At 38.7% G+C, this 15,025-nt stretch overlaps 1 protein-coding gene across 2 annotated transcripts in view; it reads left to right on the plus strand.

Annotated features, from left to right (window-relative positions):
- The window catches only part of SEPTIN8 (septin 8), a 273,481-nt gene that overhangs the window by 220,944 nt on the left and 37,512 nt on the right, over positions 1 to 15,025 (plus strand). For both annotated transcript variants that reach the window (XM_053717180.1, XM_053717179.1), the window contains exons 6-8: positions 890 to 986; positions 1,087 to 1,249; positions 3,122 to 3,260. In XM_053717180.1, the coding sequence (XP_053573155.1) occupies positions 890 to 986; positions 1,087 to 1,249; positions 3,122 to 3,260 (399 nt within the window). The remainder of the gene's footprint in view (positions 1 to 889; positions 987 to 1,086; positions 1,250 to 3,121; positions 3,261 to 15,025) is intronic.

Consider the following 15,025-nt stretch of genomic DNA (forward strand, 5'->3'; position numbering starts at 1 on the left):
TCTCCTACTGCTAGAGTCAGCTAATTATCTACCTGATTGTTGTAAGGCAAACTAGATTTTTATTTGCATAAAGGTTTGTAGATGATACATTTATATAGCCTATCTGGGAGTGTTTTTGTAACAAATGTATAATTTTGCTTATTTTTTTAATAAAATTGTGCTGATTTTCAGCCTCCTAACCAAGCCCCAAAGTATCAGATGTAGACCCAGGTATATAGATTCCTGGTGCTATTGTCTGTATAATCTGTCTTTTTTCATATGCAGGGAAGGGTTAGTGTCTGCTTTTCCTGCTTTCCCAGTCCCTTTCACTTGGTGTTCCAGCCTAGCTTTATCAACATTACTAAACTGGGAGCTTTTTAAAATGGTTTTATAATGGATTTTTAGATCAGTATCTGCATATTCTTCTTTATAGTAGTGTCTATTACATGCAGTTATATGAAAATTGGTGTACACTGTCCCTTTAATGTCCCTTTAAACGGACATGAAACTACACATTTTTTTTCATGATTTACATAGAGCATGCCATTTTAAGCAACTTTCCAATTTACTTCTATTATCAAATTTGCTTCATTGTCTTGGTATCCTTTGTTAAATGAGCAACAATGCACTACTTGGCTACCTACAGTAGGTATGTTTGTCAACAAAGGATACCAAGAGAACAAAGCAAATTTGGTAATAGACGTAAATTGGAAAGTTGCTTTGAATTGCATGATCTATCGGTATCATTAACGTTTCATTTAAATAAATAAAAATGAATGCTGCTGCTCCCCCCCCCCCACCCCAGAAAAATTTATATGGATTTACTATTTATTTTCCAAGTAGAATAAACTGCTGAGCCATAGAATAAACATTGCTACTCACAATCTAATTGTGTGTGATTTTGTTACAGGCTCATCTTCCATTCGCTGTTGTTGGGAGCACTGAAGAGGTGAAGGTGGGAAATAAACTAGTGCGAGCAAGACAGTACCCTTGGGGAGTTGTACAAGGTTTGTCCTTCATTTCAGGGAATATTAATAAATATGAGGAAAAAAGGGGAGAGACATCTGTAAAACATTCCTTCTTATTCTTTTGCCTGATGAAATCTAGTTGAAAATGAAAGCCACTGTGATTTTGTGAAACTACGCGAGATGCTAATCCGGGTCAATATGGAGGATCTCCGAGAACAAACGCACACTCGGCACTATGAGCTGTACAGACGGTGCAAGCTGGAAGAGATGGGCTTTAAAGACACAGATCCTTACAACCAGCCCTTCAGGTAGGTTGGCTGTACTTACGGTTCCCTTCTGTTAAAGGGACATGAAACTCAATGATTTTCTTTCCCGATTCAGATAGAGCTTGTCTGCTTCATTCTTTTGGTATCCTTTATTGAAGGTGCAGCAATGCACTACTGGGAACTTGCTGACCACATCAGTAAGCCAATGACAAGAGGCATATATATGCAGCCACTAATCAGCAGGTAGCTCCTGAGCCTACCCAATTATGTGTTTCAACAAAGGATAGAAAGAGCAAAATAAGCTAATAGAAGCAAATTGGTAAAGTTATTTTAAATTGTATGCTGAGTCTGAATCATGAAATAAACGTTTTGGGTTGCATGTCCCTTTAAGTACATTCTCAGGTATATCTCAAAATAGAATACAGTTGTGCAAAACTGCTTAAGACTATATCTGATATTAATAGTGCATTAATAACCTGTAAATTATTAATAAAAAAACCTTTAAATGTTCTTTAGAAACAAATGAATGTACCGGGTATATAATGTCCATTCGCCCTCAAATCTATTAGAGTTAGCCAGAATATCCTTTGCCCCACAACCCCTGCATTAAAAAGAAGGGTGTAATGTATTTGTAAAACCTTCTATTAGGTCATTTAATAAAAGTAGTCCTTTTTAAAAAAAATACTCACTAAGTGGAATTGTTGCACAAATCCGTTATCAGCCACTATAGACCTAGGCTCTCAATATCCTCTATCTTTCATTGTTTCTCTTTTTTTCTCTCATGTATTGTCAACTTTATCTGGGTGCGGTGATTACACTTGGGTCAGTAGTTTTGTGACTATTATCCTAATAGGACATTTGTTATTTAATGTATTGATAAAAGAAATTTAAAAAATACGCTGCACTATGAATCTCTCTCTCTTTTTTAGTGTAAGTTAAATAGATGATATTCTGAAACAAAAAAATACTTTAAAGGGCCTATATAATAGTGCAAAAGTGACGTTCTTTTATTTGTTAGAGCATGTCATTTTAGCACAAACACCTAGACTTGCAGGGTCCTTAGTGCTAAAATCTAACAAATTAGAGCATGTCATTTTAGCACAAACACCTAGACTTGCAGGGTCCTTAGTGCTAAAATCTAACAAATTAGAGCATGTCATTTTAGCACAAACACCTAGACTTGCAGGGTCCTTAGTGCTAAAATCTAACAAATTAGAGCATGTCATTTTAGCACAAACACCTAGACTTGCAGGGTCCTTAGTGCTAAAATCTAACAAATTAGAGCATGTCATTTTAGCACAAACACCTAGACTTGCAGGGTCCTTAGTGCTAAAATCTAACAAATTAGAGCATGTCATTTTTGCAGAAAAATAACCATTTAATGACGACAAAATGAGATGCAAGAAATCCATACTGTTAAAAAAAAAACTATAAATATATATATACTCTGTGTGTGTCATTTTTTATTTTATATAAACTAGTCCCTCATGCATGGTACTTGGAATGCCCCCATATCAAGTTGCAATAATGTTTGCATTCTGACCAACTGCACTCATTATTTAGCTTGGGATTCCATTGGTGTTGGCAGTGACGTTTCCTCTTTATGGGCTGTCTGCTGGACAAGTGTGAGCCAGATGCGCATGCTTACAGCCATTTTCCCTGCTAATAACTCCATTTATTTTAAAACTCTGTAGAACTACTTTTACGCTGTGCCTAATCTATGCTGCTGTATAATAATAATGTTCCTGCACCTTAAGCCAAATAATGTTTCTTGCGTTTACCTTTAACTCAGCCTATCCATCCAGTACCTGCATTTTCTTAAACATCCCACCCCCTTACTCAGTTGGAACGTTTATTTTTAAACCATCTTCTCTCATGAACAAAATAAATGTTTATAATAATTTACACCTTCAGCCTTCAAGAAACCTATGAAACTAAAAGGAAAGAATTCCTGAGTGACTTGCAGCGAAAAGAAGAGGAAATGCGACAGATGTTTGTGAGCAAAGTCAAGGAAACCGAATCAGAACTGAAAGAGAAGGAACGGGAGGTAACGTATGATTGACTTCTATAACCCATGTAGTAATTTATTACACAACATATATAAATATAGTATGTATGTATATGTATGTATATACTGTATGTATGTATCTATATATATATATATATATATATATATATATATCTAAAAAAGAATAGAGGGCGCCACATGGTGCAGATCATATGAGATAAAAACAAAGCAACAGTATGAACAAAGGAATCCTACTCACAAGTTATGGCGCACATAAGAATGCAGTAACAGAAGTCCGGAACCACACGTCGTCCGGTAGACCACAATAGATAGATTTCACCGATGGAAGTGCTCGTCTCACCAGGGAGTGTCCAGGGATACCCAAGAAATATAGTAGGTGTGGGTAAGAGCACCATCAATCCAACAGGGAGTCTGACGAGATGCTTCGGAAGGTGCCAAATGGATATATCAGGCCAAAGCTCAAAAAAGAAAAAGTGTAGGCGGCAGCAGATAGAGAGTTAAAAATGTATAAAAGTTTAATAACAATAAAAACAGCAACGCGTTTCTCACTGTAACACACTGTTTCATCAGGCTATACAAACATTTCTCTAAGCTGCCATATTTAAAATAAATAAGAACCAATCAATGATCAGAAAAAATTCACACGCCCCTAATGGGGCCAATATACAAATAGTGAAGTCAGTAATACAAAAATTAATTAAAAAAAATACATTAAGTGTACAATAATATAGGTCATGCAAACAATCACTTGCCAGAAACAACATATTATTGATATACATATATTCAAATAATGTATTATAGAGCATAACATAATTTAGTTTAACTGTGCAAAAGTATGTAGTACTACGCTGAACCCCAAGGCAGAGACTGAATGGTATAGGCCAATCTTGGGCAATAAGCTGTTTCTAATCTGCAGTGTTGGTATAGTTTATATGTATGGCAGCACTCCAATAGAATTTTCCAATTTTTTATTGCATATCCAGGAGTACAAAAAGATAGCAACGTTTCGGACTACATGTGGCATGATGGACATGTAGTCCGAAACGTTGCTATCTTTTTGTACTCATGGATATGCAATAAAAAATTGGAAAATTCTATTGGAGTGCTGCTATTCACTTTTTTGTTTTGGAATTTGATTGCTGGGCTGTACAGTGCCTAGCGATAGCGTGCACCCATCCAATAACAGTGTGAGCTGGACTTTCATGATTGATAGTTTATATGTATGGCCATTGACTAAAAAACTATTGTCAACAGAAGTTTAAAATAACATTATTAGTAAAATGCCTATATAGCATGAATGACATTGTTATGTTGGTTTAGTAAGTGCAATGGTGTCAGAGGGGGGCGTAACTAACTACGCTGCATATGGAGTACACATCAGATTAAATCAATAGGAGACCTAACTACAAAATGACAATATAAGAAAAGACTGCAAGATAACTAAAATTGCAGTGGTGCAAGATAAGCCATCACAAGTATCATTAAAAATTACGATCGGGTGTTAAAGGAAGACAGGAAGGCTTGGATCCGGGAGACTAGGGGAGTGGAGCGTGATCAGCCAATCGCGTTTGACTAATACAATAACAGAGGCATGAATCACAGTCTAGAACATAGCGTGGTTCATAGTGGGCAAGACTATCAAAGAAAGTAGCGATCTGGATCCTAAGTATAGAGGGAGGAATGAGACATTGTAATAGTGGGTGTGCGGTGGTCAGCCAATCGCATATGGCTGGTGTGTAAACAGGGGGCGTGATTGACAAGCAGTGACGTAACATAATGTCAAGATGGGCGTGACTAGCTGCGTTACATACGAGGAATAAATTCATATACATAACAAAATCCTAAATGACTAACTAGAAAGTGGAATGGCAGTATGTAACAGTATGGAAAAAGGGAAAAAAAATATATATAAAAACATATATAATAACGTCCCGATCTTCAAATAATAGTGATCAAATCTCGGGGGTATGCGCAGAGTGGACAGGGGGCGTAGAAGCACTAAACGTCAATACTCACTATAGTCAGTCTGTATAGTACAGATGGGGAGGCTAGAAGGAAAATACAGATAAAATCCGTAAAATACGGTGGCCGGTCCAGGGGATAAGGACCAGGGAGAAAAATTAACTGTGTAAGAACTAATTACACAGTGGGAGAAGGATTAATACATGGAAATGGTTGGGTGATGGGAAGGACAAGATGAGAGAAACAAAATGGTATATATATATGTGTGTGTGTGTGTGTGTATATGTGTATATATATTTAGCACTTAGAAAGATAGAGTTCTATATAGGGTAATATATGAACCAAAGAAAGACAAGGTTGCACAGGATCACACATTAAACCAAGCGTTTATTAAAGAGGTGGTAAAGACACCGTGTCTGCCTTCACTAAATTCACAATGTTATATACCAGATAAATTGTAAACCAGATGATAGTACATCACAATATCATAGATATCCACCATATCCCCTACATGCAGGCCAACAGTCTGTGTGGTAATACGGGCTCTTAGTGTAATAAACACGCTCTGGTAAACTAGAACAGGTACCGTCCCTTTACTCTGCTACAATCTGGGCACTTGAGTGTAAATACACGCTCCGGTAGCAAGATGTACGTCCGGTCTCCTACGAATAAAGCAGGACTGAAAAAGAATTTCCAGCTGGACAGCGTAATCAAAACACAATGCTAATGAGGTGATGCCGGTTGCAAGACTTAAACTGCACGGCTTACCTTCACCTTCCTTGATTCATGGGGTGGATGCCATACTGCAATTTACCTCTATGATCCTATATTCCTGTGATGCCGATGCGGGTCTTCACTTGCTAAACTTAAGTAGAGGTGGATGTTGTGAACAGGAACAATCAGAGCCGCTTCAGCTGATGGCGTTCTCCACACTGCAAAGTTACCATCCAAACATTATGCGTTTCGCCCCTCCCCTTTCTGGGTTGGACTTGAGGCTTCGTCAGATGTATGATGTCACCACTACTTGTGGTGTTTAAATACCAATTATGTTACATTGTTACACATCCCATGTTACTATATCTTAAAGGGACCCAACACCATTCAATAACCTTTATCTGGTAATCCATGTTATACCTTTATATACATTATAAAGCACTTAAGAGGTGACACCAATACGTGGCCTAACTATTTACATTCATGATAACAGCATATTGGTATTATACACATTTAAAACCAAAATAAGTATGGGTATTTGCGTACCTAATGCCGCATATCATATATTCCACAAATCTTGTATGCATACTTTACATTATTCTTCATGTTTAAACCAAGGATTCACAAAAAGCAGGCATATTATATTTTTTTATTGAGGCTAATGGGGGACAATTTATTAAGTCTGTACATCCAGCGTGACTCATGCTGGAGTAATATTTGATCAATATTACCCCTTCTCCTCTTAGGCCTAATATGTTCAATTCCTAGCACTTTTTGTTGGGTGAAGTCAGAGTTATGGAGCATTTGGAAGTGTCTAGCCACCGGGCTGTCTTGGTCATTATCCTTAATACTGTCCCTATGCTCCCTAACTCTGTTTTTCAGTTCACATGTCGTCTTCCCAACATAGAATTTGGGACACAAGCAATGTAACTGGTAAATCACATTCTTAGTATTACATACACTTCGTTCATTTATATAGTAGGTCTTATCTAAATATTCAGTGCAAAAATTGGATGATTTTTCAATAAATTTGCAATACACACAACGGCCACAAGGTTGACAGCCTTTCACTACTTGTGATTTAGTTAGCCAATTTGTGGGAATTTCCTTCTGAAATTCACTGTGCACCAGCCTGTCTTTTATACTTGGAGCCCTTTTGGCAGTCATAACTGGGTATTCAGATATGTATCTTGCCACAGTGCTGTCACTGGACAATATATGCCAGTGTCTATTAAGTATACCCCGTAGTGTATTCCACTGGGAATTATATCTTGTGATTAATCCAATTTGATTCTTTTGAGTCTGTGATTCACTGTTTCTATACAAATGCTGACTTCTTGGTGTATGCCTGGCCCTTGTCCAGCCTTTGCATATTTGCCTTCTTGAATATCCCCTTTGTAAAAACCTTTTTGCCATTTCTGCTGCCTATTCCTCAAAATCTGCCTCAGTGGAGCAACACCTTTTTTTTTAATCTTAAAAACTGTCCTACTGGTATCCCATTTTTAAGAGCTTCTAGGTGATGACTAGATGCGTGCAGCAGACTATTGGTGGCTGTCTCTTTACGATAAACTTTGGTTTGTAACATACCATTGTTTATGGTGATCTTCAAATCAAGAAATGTAGCCTCCTTGTGATTAATCTGATAAGTCAGATAAAGATTTCTGTTATTGCTATTGAGCTTTTCTACGAATTTACCCGCTGACTTAATATCACCTTTCCACAGCACCAGAATATCATCCACAAATCTCAGCCATAGGGCAACATGCGCCTCCACCCATTGGTCCAGCAGCATTAAGAAGCGTTTTGCTGCACTCAAGCCCACATTATGTGGGATCGGGAGTACAGTGACTCCACATCCAGTGTGAGAAGGAGCATATCTGAATCAATTGTTAGTTTATCCAGTCTTCTCAGGACGTCCCCAGTATCCTGCACATAAGAGGACAATTCAGTGAGGAAAGGTCGTAGATAGAAATCAATGTATCTACTAACCCCTTCCGTGGATCCACCCATGCCAGACACTATGGGGCGTCCTGGGGGATTCTTCATGCTCTTGTGCAATTTTGGTATGCAGTAGAATGTGGGTTCAATGGGATATGGATTTACAAGAAAATCAAATAGTTTTTTGGTGATATTTCCCTGATCTCTTGCATTATTTAAGATGAGGAAGAGCTCATCACAAGATCTTTCATAAGTACGTCTGGAGACCTCTTCATACTGTTCTTTTGTGTGCAGTTGTCTTAATACTTCCTTCATGTAATCCGCTTGATCAAGGATCACAATGTTCCCTCCCTTATCCGAGGGTTTAATCTGAATATCTTTTCTTTCATGTAATTAACAAGAGTCCATGAGCTAGTGACGTATGGGATATACATTCCTACCAGGAGGGGCAAAGTTTCCCAAACCTTAAAATGCCTATAAATACACCCCTCACCACACCCACAAATCAGTTTTTACAAACTTTGCCTCCAAGGGAGGTGGTGAAGTAAGTTTGTGCTAGATTCTACGTTGATATGCGCTCCGCAGCAAGTTGGAGCCCGGTTTTCCTCTCAGCGTGCAGTGAATGTCAGAGGGATGTGAAGAGAGTATTGCCTATTGAATGCAGTGATCTCCTTCTACGGGGTCTATTTCATAAGGTTCTCTGTTATCGGTCGTAGAGATTCATCTCTTACCTCCCTTTTCAGATCGACGATATACTCTTATATTTACCATTACCTCTACTGATTCTCGTTTCAGTACTGGTTTGGCTTTCTACAAACATGTAGATGAGTGTCCTGGGGTAAGTAAGTCTTATTTTCTGTGACACTCTAAGCTATGGTTGGGCACTTTATTTTATAAAGTTCTAAATATATGTATTCAAACATTTATTTGCCTTGACTCAGAATGTTCAACTTTCCTTATTTTCAGACAGTCAGTTTCATATTTGGGATTATGCATTGATTTATCATATTTTTCTCAAAAATTTGACTTTTTTCCCTGTGGGCTGTTAGGCTCGCGGGGGCTGAAAATGCTTCATTTTATTGCGTCATTCTTGGCGCGGACTTTTTTGGCGCAAAAATTCTTTTCCGTTTCCGGCGTCATACGTGTCGCCGGAAGTTACGTCATTTTTTGACGTTATTTTGCGCCAAAAATGTCGGCGTTCCGGATGTGGCGTCATTTTTGGCGCCAAAAGCATTTAGGCGCCAAATAATGTGGGCGTCTTATTTGGCGCTAAAAAATATGGGCGTCGCTTTTGTCTCCACATTATTTCAGTCTCATTTTTCATTTGCTTCTGGTTGCTAGAAGCTTGATATTTGGCATTCTTTCCCATTCCTGAAACTGTCTTATAAGGAATTTGATCTATTTTGCTTTATATGTTGTTTTTTCTCTTACATATTGCAAGATGTCTCACGTTGCATCTGAGCCAGAAGATACTACAGGAAAATCACTGCCTGCTGGATCTACCAAAGCTAAGTGTATCTGCTGTAAATTTTTGGTAGCTATTCCTCCAGCTGTTGTTTGTAATAATTGTCATGACAAACTTGTTAAAGCAGATAATATTTCCTTTAGTAATGTACCATTGCCTGTTGCAGTTCCCTCAACATCTAAGGTGCAGAATGTTCCTGATAACATAAGAGATTTTGTTTCTGAATCCATAAAGAAGGCTTTGTCTGTTATTTCTCCTTCTAGTAAACGTAAAAAGTCTTTTAAATCTTCTCTCTCTACAGATGAATTTTTAAATGAACACCATCATTCTGATTCTTTGGACTCTTCTAGTTCAGAGGATTCTATCTCAGAGATTGATGCTGATAAATCTTCATATTTATTTAAGATGGAATTTATTCGCTCTTTACTTAAAGAAGTACTAATTGCTTTAGAAATAGAGGATTCTAGTCCTCTTGATACTAATTCTATACGTTTGGATAAGGTTTTTAAAGCTCCTGTGGTTATTCCAGAAGTTTTTCCTGTTCCTAATGCTATTTCTGCAGTGATTTCCAAAGAATGGGATAAATTGGGTAATTCATTTACTCCTTCTAAACGTTTTAAGCAATTATATCCTGTTCCGCCTGACAGGTTAGAATTTTGGGACAAAATCCCTAAAGTTGATGTGGCTATTTCTACTCTTGCTAAACGTACTACCATTCCTACGTCAGATGGTACCTCGTTTAAGGATCCTTTAGATAGAAAAATTGAATCTTTTCTAAGAAAAGCTTATCTGTGTTCAGGTAATCTTCTTAGACCTGCTATATCATTGGCTGATGTTGCTGCAGCTTCAACTTTTTGGTTGGAAACCCTAGCGCAACAAGTAGCAGATCGTGATTCTCATGATATTATTATTCTTCTCCAGCATGCTAATAATTTTATCTGTGATGCCATTTTTGATATTATTAGAGTTGATGTTAGGTTTATGTCTCTGGCTATCTTAGCCAGAAGAGCTTTATGGCTTAAGACTTGGAATGCTGATATGGCTTCTAAATCAACTCTACTTTCCATTTCTTTCCAGGGAAACAAATTATTTGGTTCTCAGTTGGATTCTATTATTTCAACTGTTACTGGTGGGAAAGGAACTTTTTTACCACAGGATAAAAAATCTAAAGGTAAAAACAGGGCTAACAATCGTTTTCGTTCCTTTCGTTTCAACAAAGAACAAAAGCCTGATCCTTCGTCCTTAGGAGCAGTTTCAGTTTGGAAACCATCTCCAGTCTGGAATAAATCCAAGCCTGCTAGAAAGGCAAAGCCTGCTTCTAAGTTCACATGAAGGTACAGCCCTCATTCCAGTTCAGCTGGTAGGGGGCAGGTTACGTTTTTTCAAAGAAATTTGGATCAATTCTGTTCACAATCTTTGGATTCAGAACATTGTTTCAGAAGGGTACAGAATTGGTTTCAAGATGAGACCTCCTGCAAAGAGATTTTTTCTTTCCCGTGTCCCAGTAAATCCAGTGAAAGCTCAAGCATTTCTGAATTGTGTTTCAGATCTAGAGTTGGCTGGAGTAATTATGCCAGTTCCAGTTCTGGAACAGGGGATGGGGTTTTATTCAAATCTCTTCATTGTACCAAAGAAGGAGAATTCCTTCAGACCAGTTCTGGATCTAAAATTATTGAATCGTTATGTAAGGATACCAACGTTCAAGATGGTAACTGTAAGGACTATATTGCCTTTTGTTCAGCAAGGGAATTATATGTCCACAATAGATTTACAGGATGCATATCTGCATATTCCGATTCATCCAGATCATTTTCAGTTCCTGAGATTCTCTTTTCTAGACAAGCATTACCAATTTGTGGCTCTACCGTTTGGCCTTGCTACAGCTTCAAGAATTTTCACAAAGATTCTCGGTGCCCTTCTGTCTGTAATCAGAGAACAGGGTATTGTGGTATTTCCTTATTTGGACGATATCTTGGTACTTGCTCAGTCTTTACATTTAGCAGAGTCTCATACGAATCGACTTGTGTTGTTTCTTCAAGATCATGGTTGGAGGATCAATTTACCAAAAAGTTCTTTGATTCCTCAAACAAGGGTAACCTTTCTGGGTTTCCAGATAGATTCAGTGTCCATGACTCTGTCTTTCACAGACAAGAGACGTCTAAAATTGATTACAGCTTGTCGAAACCTTCAGTCTCAATCATTCCCTTCGGTAGCCTTATGCATGGAAATTCTAGGTCTTATGACTGCTGCATCGGACGCGATCCCCTTTGCTCGTTTTCACATGCGACCTCTTCAGCTCTGTATGCTGAACCAATGGTGCAGGGATTACACGAAGATATATCAATTAATATCTTTAAAACCGATTGTTCGACACTCTCTAACATGGTGGACAGATCACCATCGTTTAATTCAGGGGGCTTCTTTTGTTCTTCCGACCTGGACTGTAATTTCAACAGATGCAAGTCTCACAGGTTGGGGAGCTGTGTGGGGATCTCTGACGGCACAGGGAGTTTGGGAATCTCAGGAGGTGAGATTACCGATCAATATTTTGGAACTCCGTGCAATTTTCAGAGCTCTTCAGTTTTGGCCTCTTCTGAAGAGAGAATCGTTCATTTGTTTTCAGACAGACAATGTCACAACTGTGGCATACATCAATCATCAAGGAGGGACTCACAGTCCTCTGGCTATGAAAGAAGTATCTCGAATTTTGGTTTGGGCGGAATCCAGCTCCTGTCTAATCTCTGCGGTTCATATCCCAGGTGTAGACAATTGGGAAGCGGATTATCTCAGTCGCCAAACGTTGCATCCGGGCGAATGGTCTCTTCACCCAGAGGTATTTCTTCAGATTGTTCAAATGTGGGGGCTTCCAGAGATAGATCTGATGGCCTCTCATCTAAACAAGAAACTTCCCAGGTATCTGTCCAGATCCCGGGATCCTCAGGCGGAGGCAGTGGATGCATTATCACTTCCTTGGAAGTATCATCCTGCCTATATCTTTCCGCCTCTAGTTCTTCTTCCAAGAGTAATCTCCAAGATTCTGAGGGAATGCTCGTTTGTTCTGCTATTAGCTCCGGCATGGCCTCACAGGTTTTGGTATGCGGATCTTGTCCGGATGGCATCTTGCCAACCATGGACTCTTCCGTTAAGACCAGACCTTCTGTCGCAAGGTCCTTTTTTCCATCCGGATCTGAAATCCTTAAATTTAAAGGTATGGAGATTGAACGCTTGATTCTTAGTCAAAGAGGTTTCTCTGACTCTGTGATTGATACTATGTTACAGGCTCGTAAATCTGTATCTAGAGAGATATATTATAGAGTCTGGAAGACTTATATTTCTTGGTGTCTTACTCATCATTTTTCTTGGTATTCTTTTAGAATTCCGAGAATATTACAATTTCTTCAGGATGGTTTAGATAAGGGTTTGTCCGCAAGTTCCTTGAAAGGACAAATCTCTGCTCTTTCTGTTCTTTTTCACAGAAAGATTGCTATTCTTCCTGATATTCATTGTTTTGTACAAGCTTTGGTTCGTATAAAACCTGTCATTAAGTCAATTTCTCCTCCATGGAGTTTGAATTTGGTTCTGGGAGCTCTTCAAGCTCCTCCGTTTGAACCTATGCATTCATTGGACATTAAATTGCTTTCTTCGAAAGTTTTGTTCCTTTTGGCCATCTCTTCTGCCAGAAGAGTTTCTGAATTATCTGCTCTTTCTTGTGAGTCTCCTTTTCTGATTTTTCATCAGGATAAGGCGGTGTTGCGAACTTCTTTTGAATTTTTACCTAAGGTTGTGAATTCCAACAACATTAGTAGAGAAATCGTGGTTCCTTCATTATGTCCTAATCCTAAGAATTCTAAGGAAAAATCGTTACATTCTTTGGATGTTGTTAGAGCTTTGAAATATTATGTTGAAGCTACTAAATCTTTCCGAAAGACTTCTAGTCTATTTGTCATCTTTTCTGGTTCTAGAAAAGGCCAGAAAGCTTCTGCCATTTCTTTGGCATCCTGGTTGAAATCTTTCATTCATCTTGCCTATGTTAAATCGGGTAAGACTCCGCCTCAGCGGATTACAGCTCATTCTACTAGGTCAGTTTCTACTTCCTGGGCGTTTAGGAATGAAGCTTCAGTTGATCAGATTTGCAAAGCAGCGACTTGGTCCTCTTTGCATACTTTTACTAAATTCTACCATTTTGATGTATTCTCTTCTTCTGAAGCAGTTTTTGGTAGAAAGGTACTTCAGGCAGTGGTTTCGGTTTGAATCTTCTGCTTATGTTTTTCATTAAACCTTATTTTGGGTGTGGATTATTTTAAGCAGGAATTGGCTGTCTTTATTTTATCCCTCCCTCTCTAGTGACTCTTGTGTGGAAAGATCCACATCTTGGGTATTCATTATCCCATACGTCACTAGCTCATGGACTCTTGTTAATTACATGAAAGAAAACATAATTTATGTAAGAACTTACCTGATAAATTCATTTCTTTCATATTAACAAGAGTCCATGAGGCCCACCCTTTTTTGTGGTGGTTATGATTTTTTTGTATAAAGCACAATTATTCCAATTCCTTATTTTATATGCTTCGCACTTTTTTTCTTATCACCCCACTTCTTGGCTATTCGTTAAACTGATTTGTGGGTGTGGTGAGGGGTGTATTTATAGGCATTTTAAGGTTTGGGAAACTTTGCCCCTCCTGGTAGGAATGTATATCCCATACGTCACTAGCTCATGGACTCTTGTTAATATGAAAGAAATGAATTTATCAGGTAAGTTCTTACATAAATTATGTTTCTTTCCTATTAGATTTTTTTAGAGCTTTCCTTTTTATAAGAAGGTAAATTATCACTTACTATATCAATCATGCCAATGTTCCCTACATCCTGTTCTACACACCTCACAGATGTGAGTACACTTGGTGATTAAGATAGTTGGGGCATATATTTAGAGGATGGTTTAAAGTTGGTCTGTTTAGGATAGCTAATACCTACTGTTTGTCCCTCCTGTTCCTCTAACAGTGAAACCAGATATATATATATATATATATATATATCTTATAAAGAGGTACTGGATCCAGCTAATTTGGCAGAGATTAGAGGGAGAAGGCTCCGGTATGAAGCGGCTCTGAGCCACAGAGGAACCAAGCCATCTTAAGCCCTATCTTCGCACCTACTAAGGCGGATTACTCCACACCATCATCGCATGGCATTCCACATACACATAAATCAATAGGACAAGATCTGGACCTGCAACCGGACTTTCCCTAGTCTTAATCCTACCGCACCTGCCTGGCATAGCAACTTTTTTCTCCTCTTACGCTCAGAGCTGCAGACCCCCCCCCCTTCTTTTGCCCTCCTCCCCCCTCCCCTCACTTTCCAACAGGTGTTGGGGTCTGAGAGCTACTAAAAGACAGCAATAGGCGACAGCCCCTGTAATCCATCACACTCTCCAGACGCTGTCTACATATTGCTACCTCACTTCTTCTGGAGACATGGCACCTAGGGAAACAGAGGAGGACTGGACACTGCAATGATTGGCTGCCCATTACATCTATCTTCAAAGCCTCCAAGCCCTCAGGGATTTGGCCAAACATCTGCCACAAGCTTCCAAGGAGATTCCGCAACAGAGGAGTGTTGTGGTCCTCCCAGTAACAGTTAGAAACCACCACACGAGAGTAAGAGAATTACACACTCCACAACATGCCTCAAGGACTGCGAG

Source organism: Bombina bombina, chromosome 6, assembly GCF_027579735.1.
Source record: "Bombina bombina isolate aBomBom1 chromosome 6, aBomBom1.pri, whole genome shotgun sequence".
Classification (NCBI taxonomy): Eukaryota; Metazoa; Chordata; class Amphibia; order Anura; family Bombinatoridae; genus Bombina; species Bombina bombina.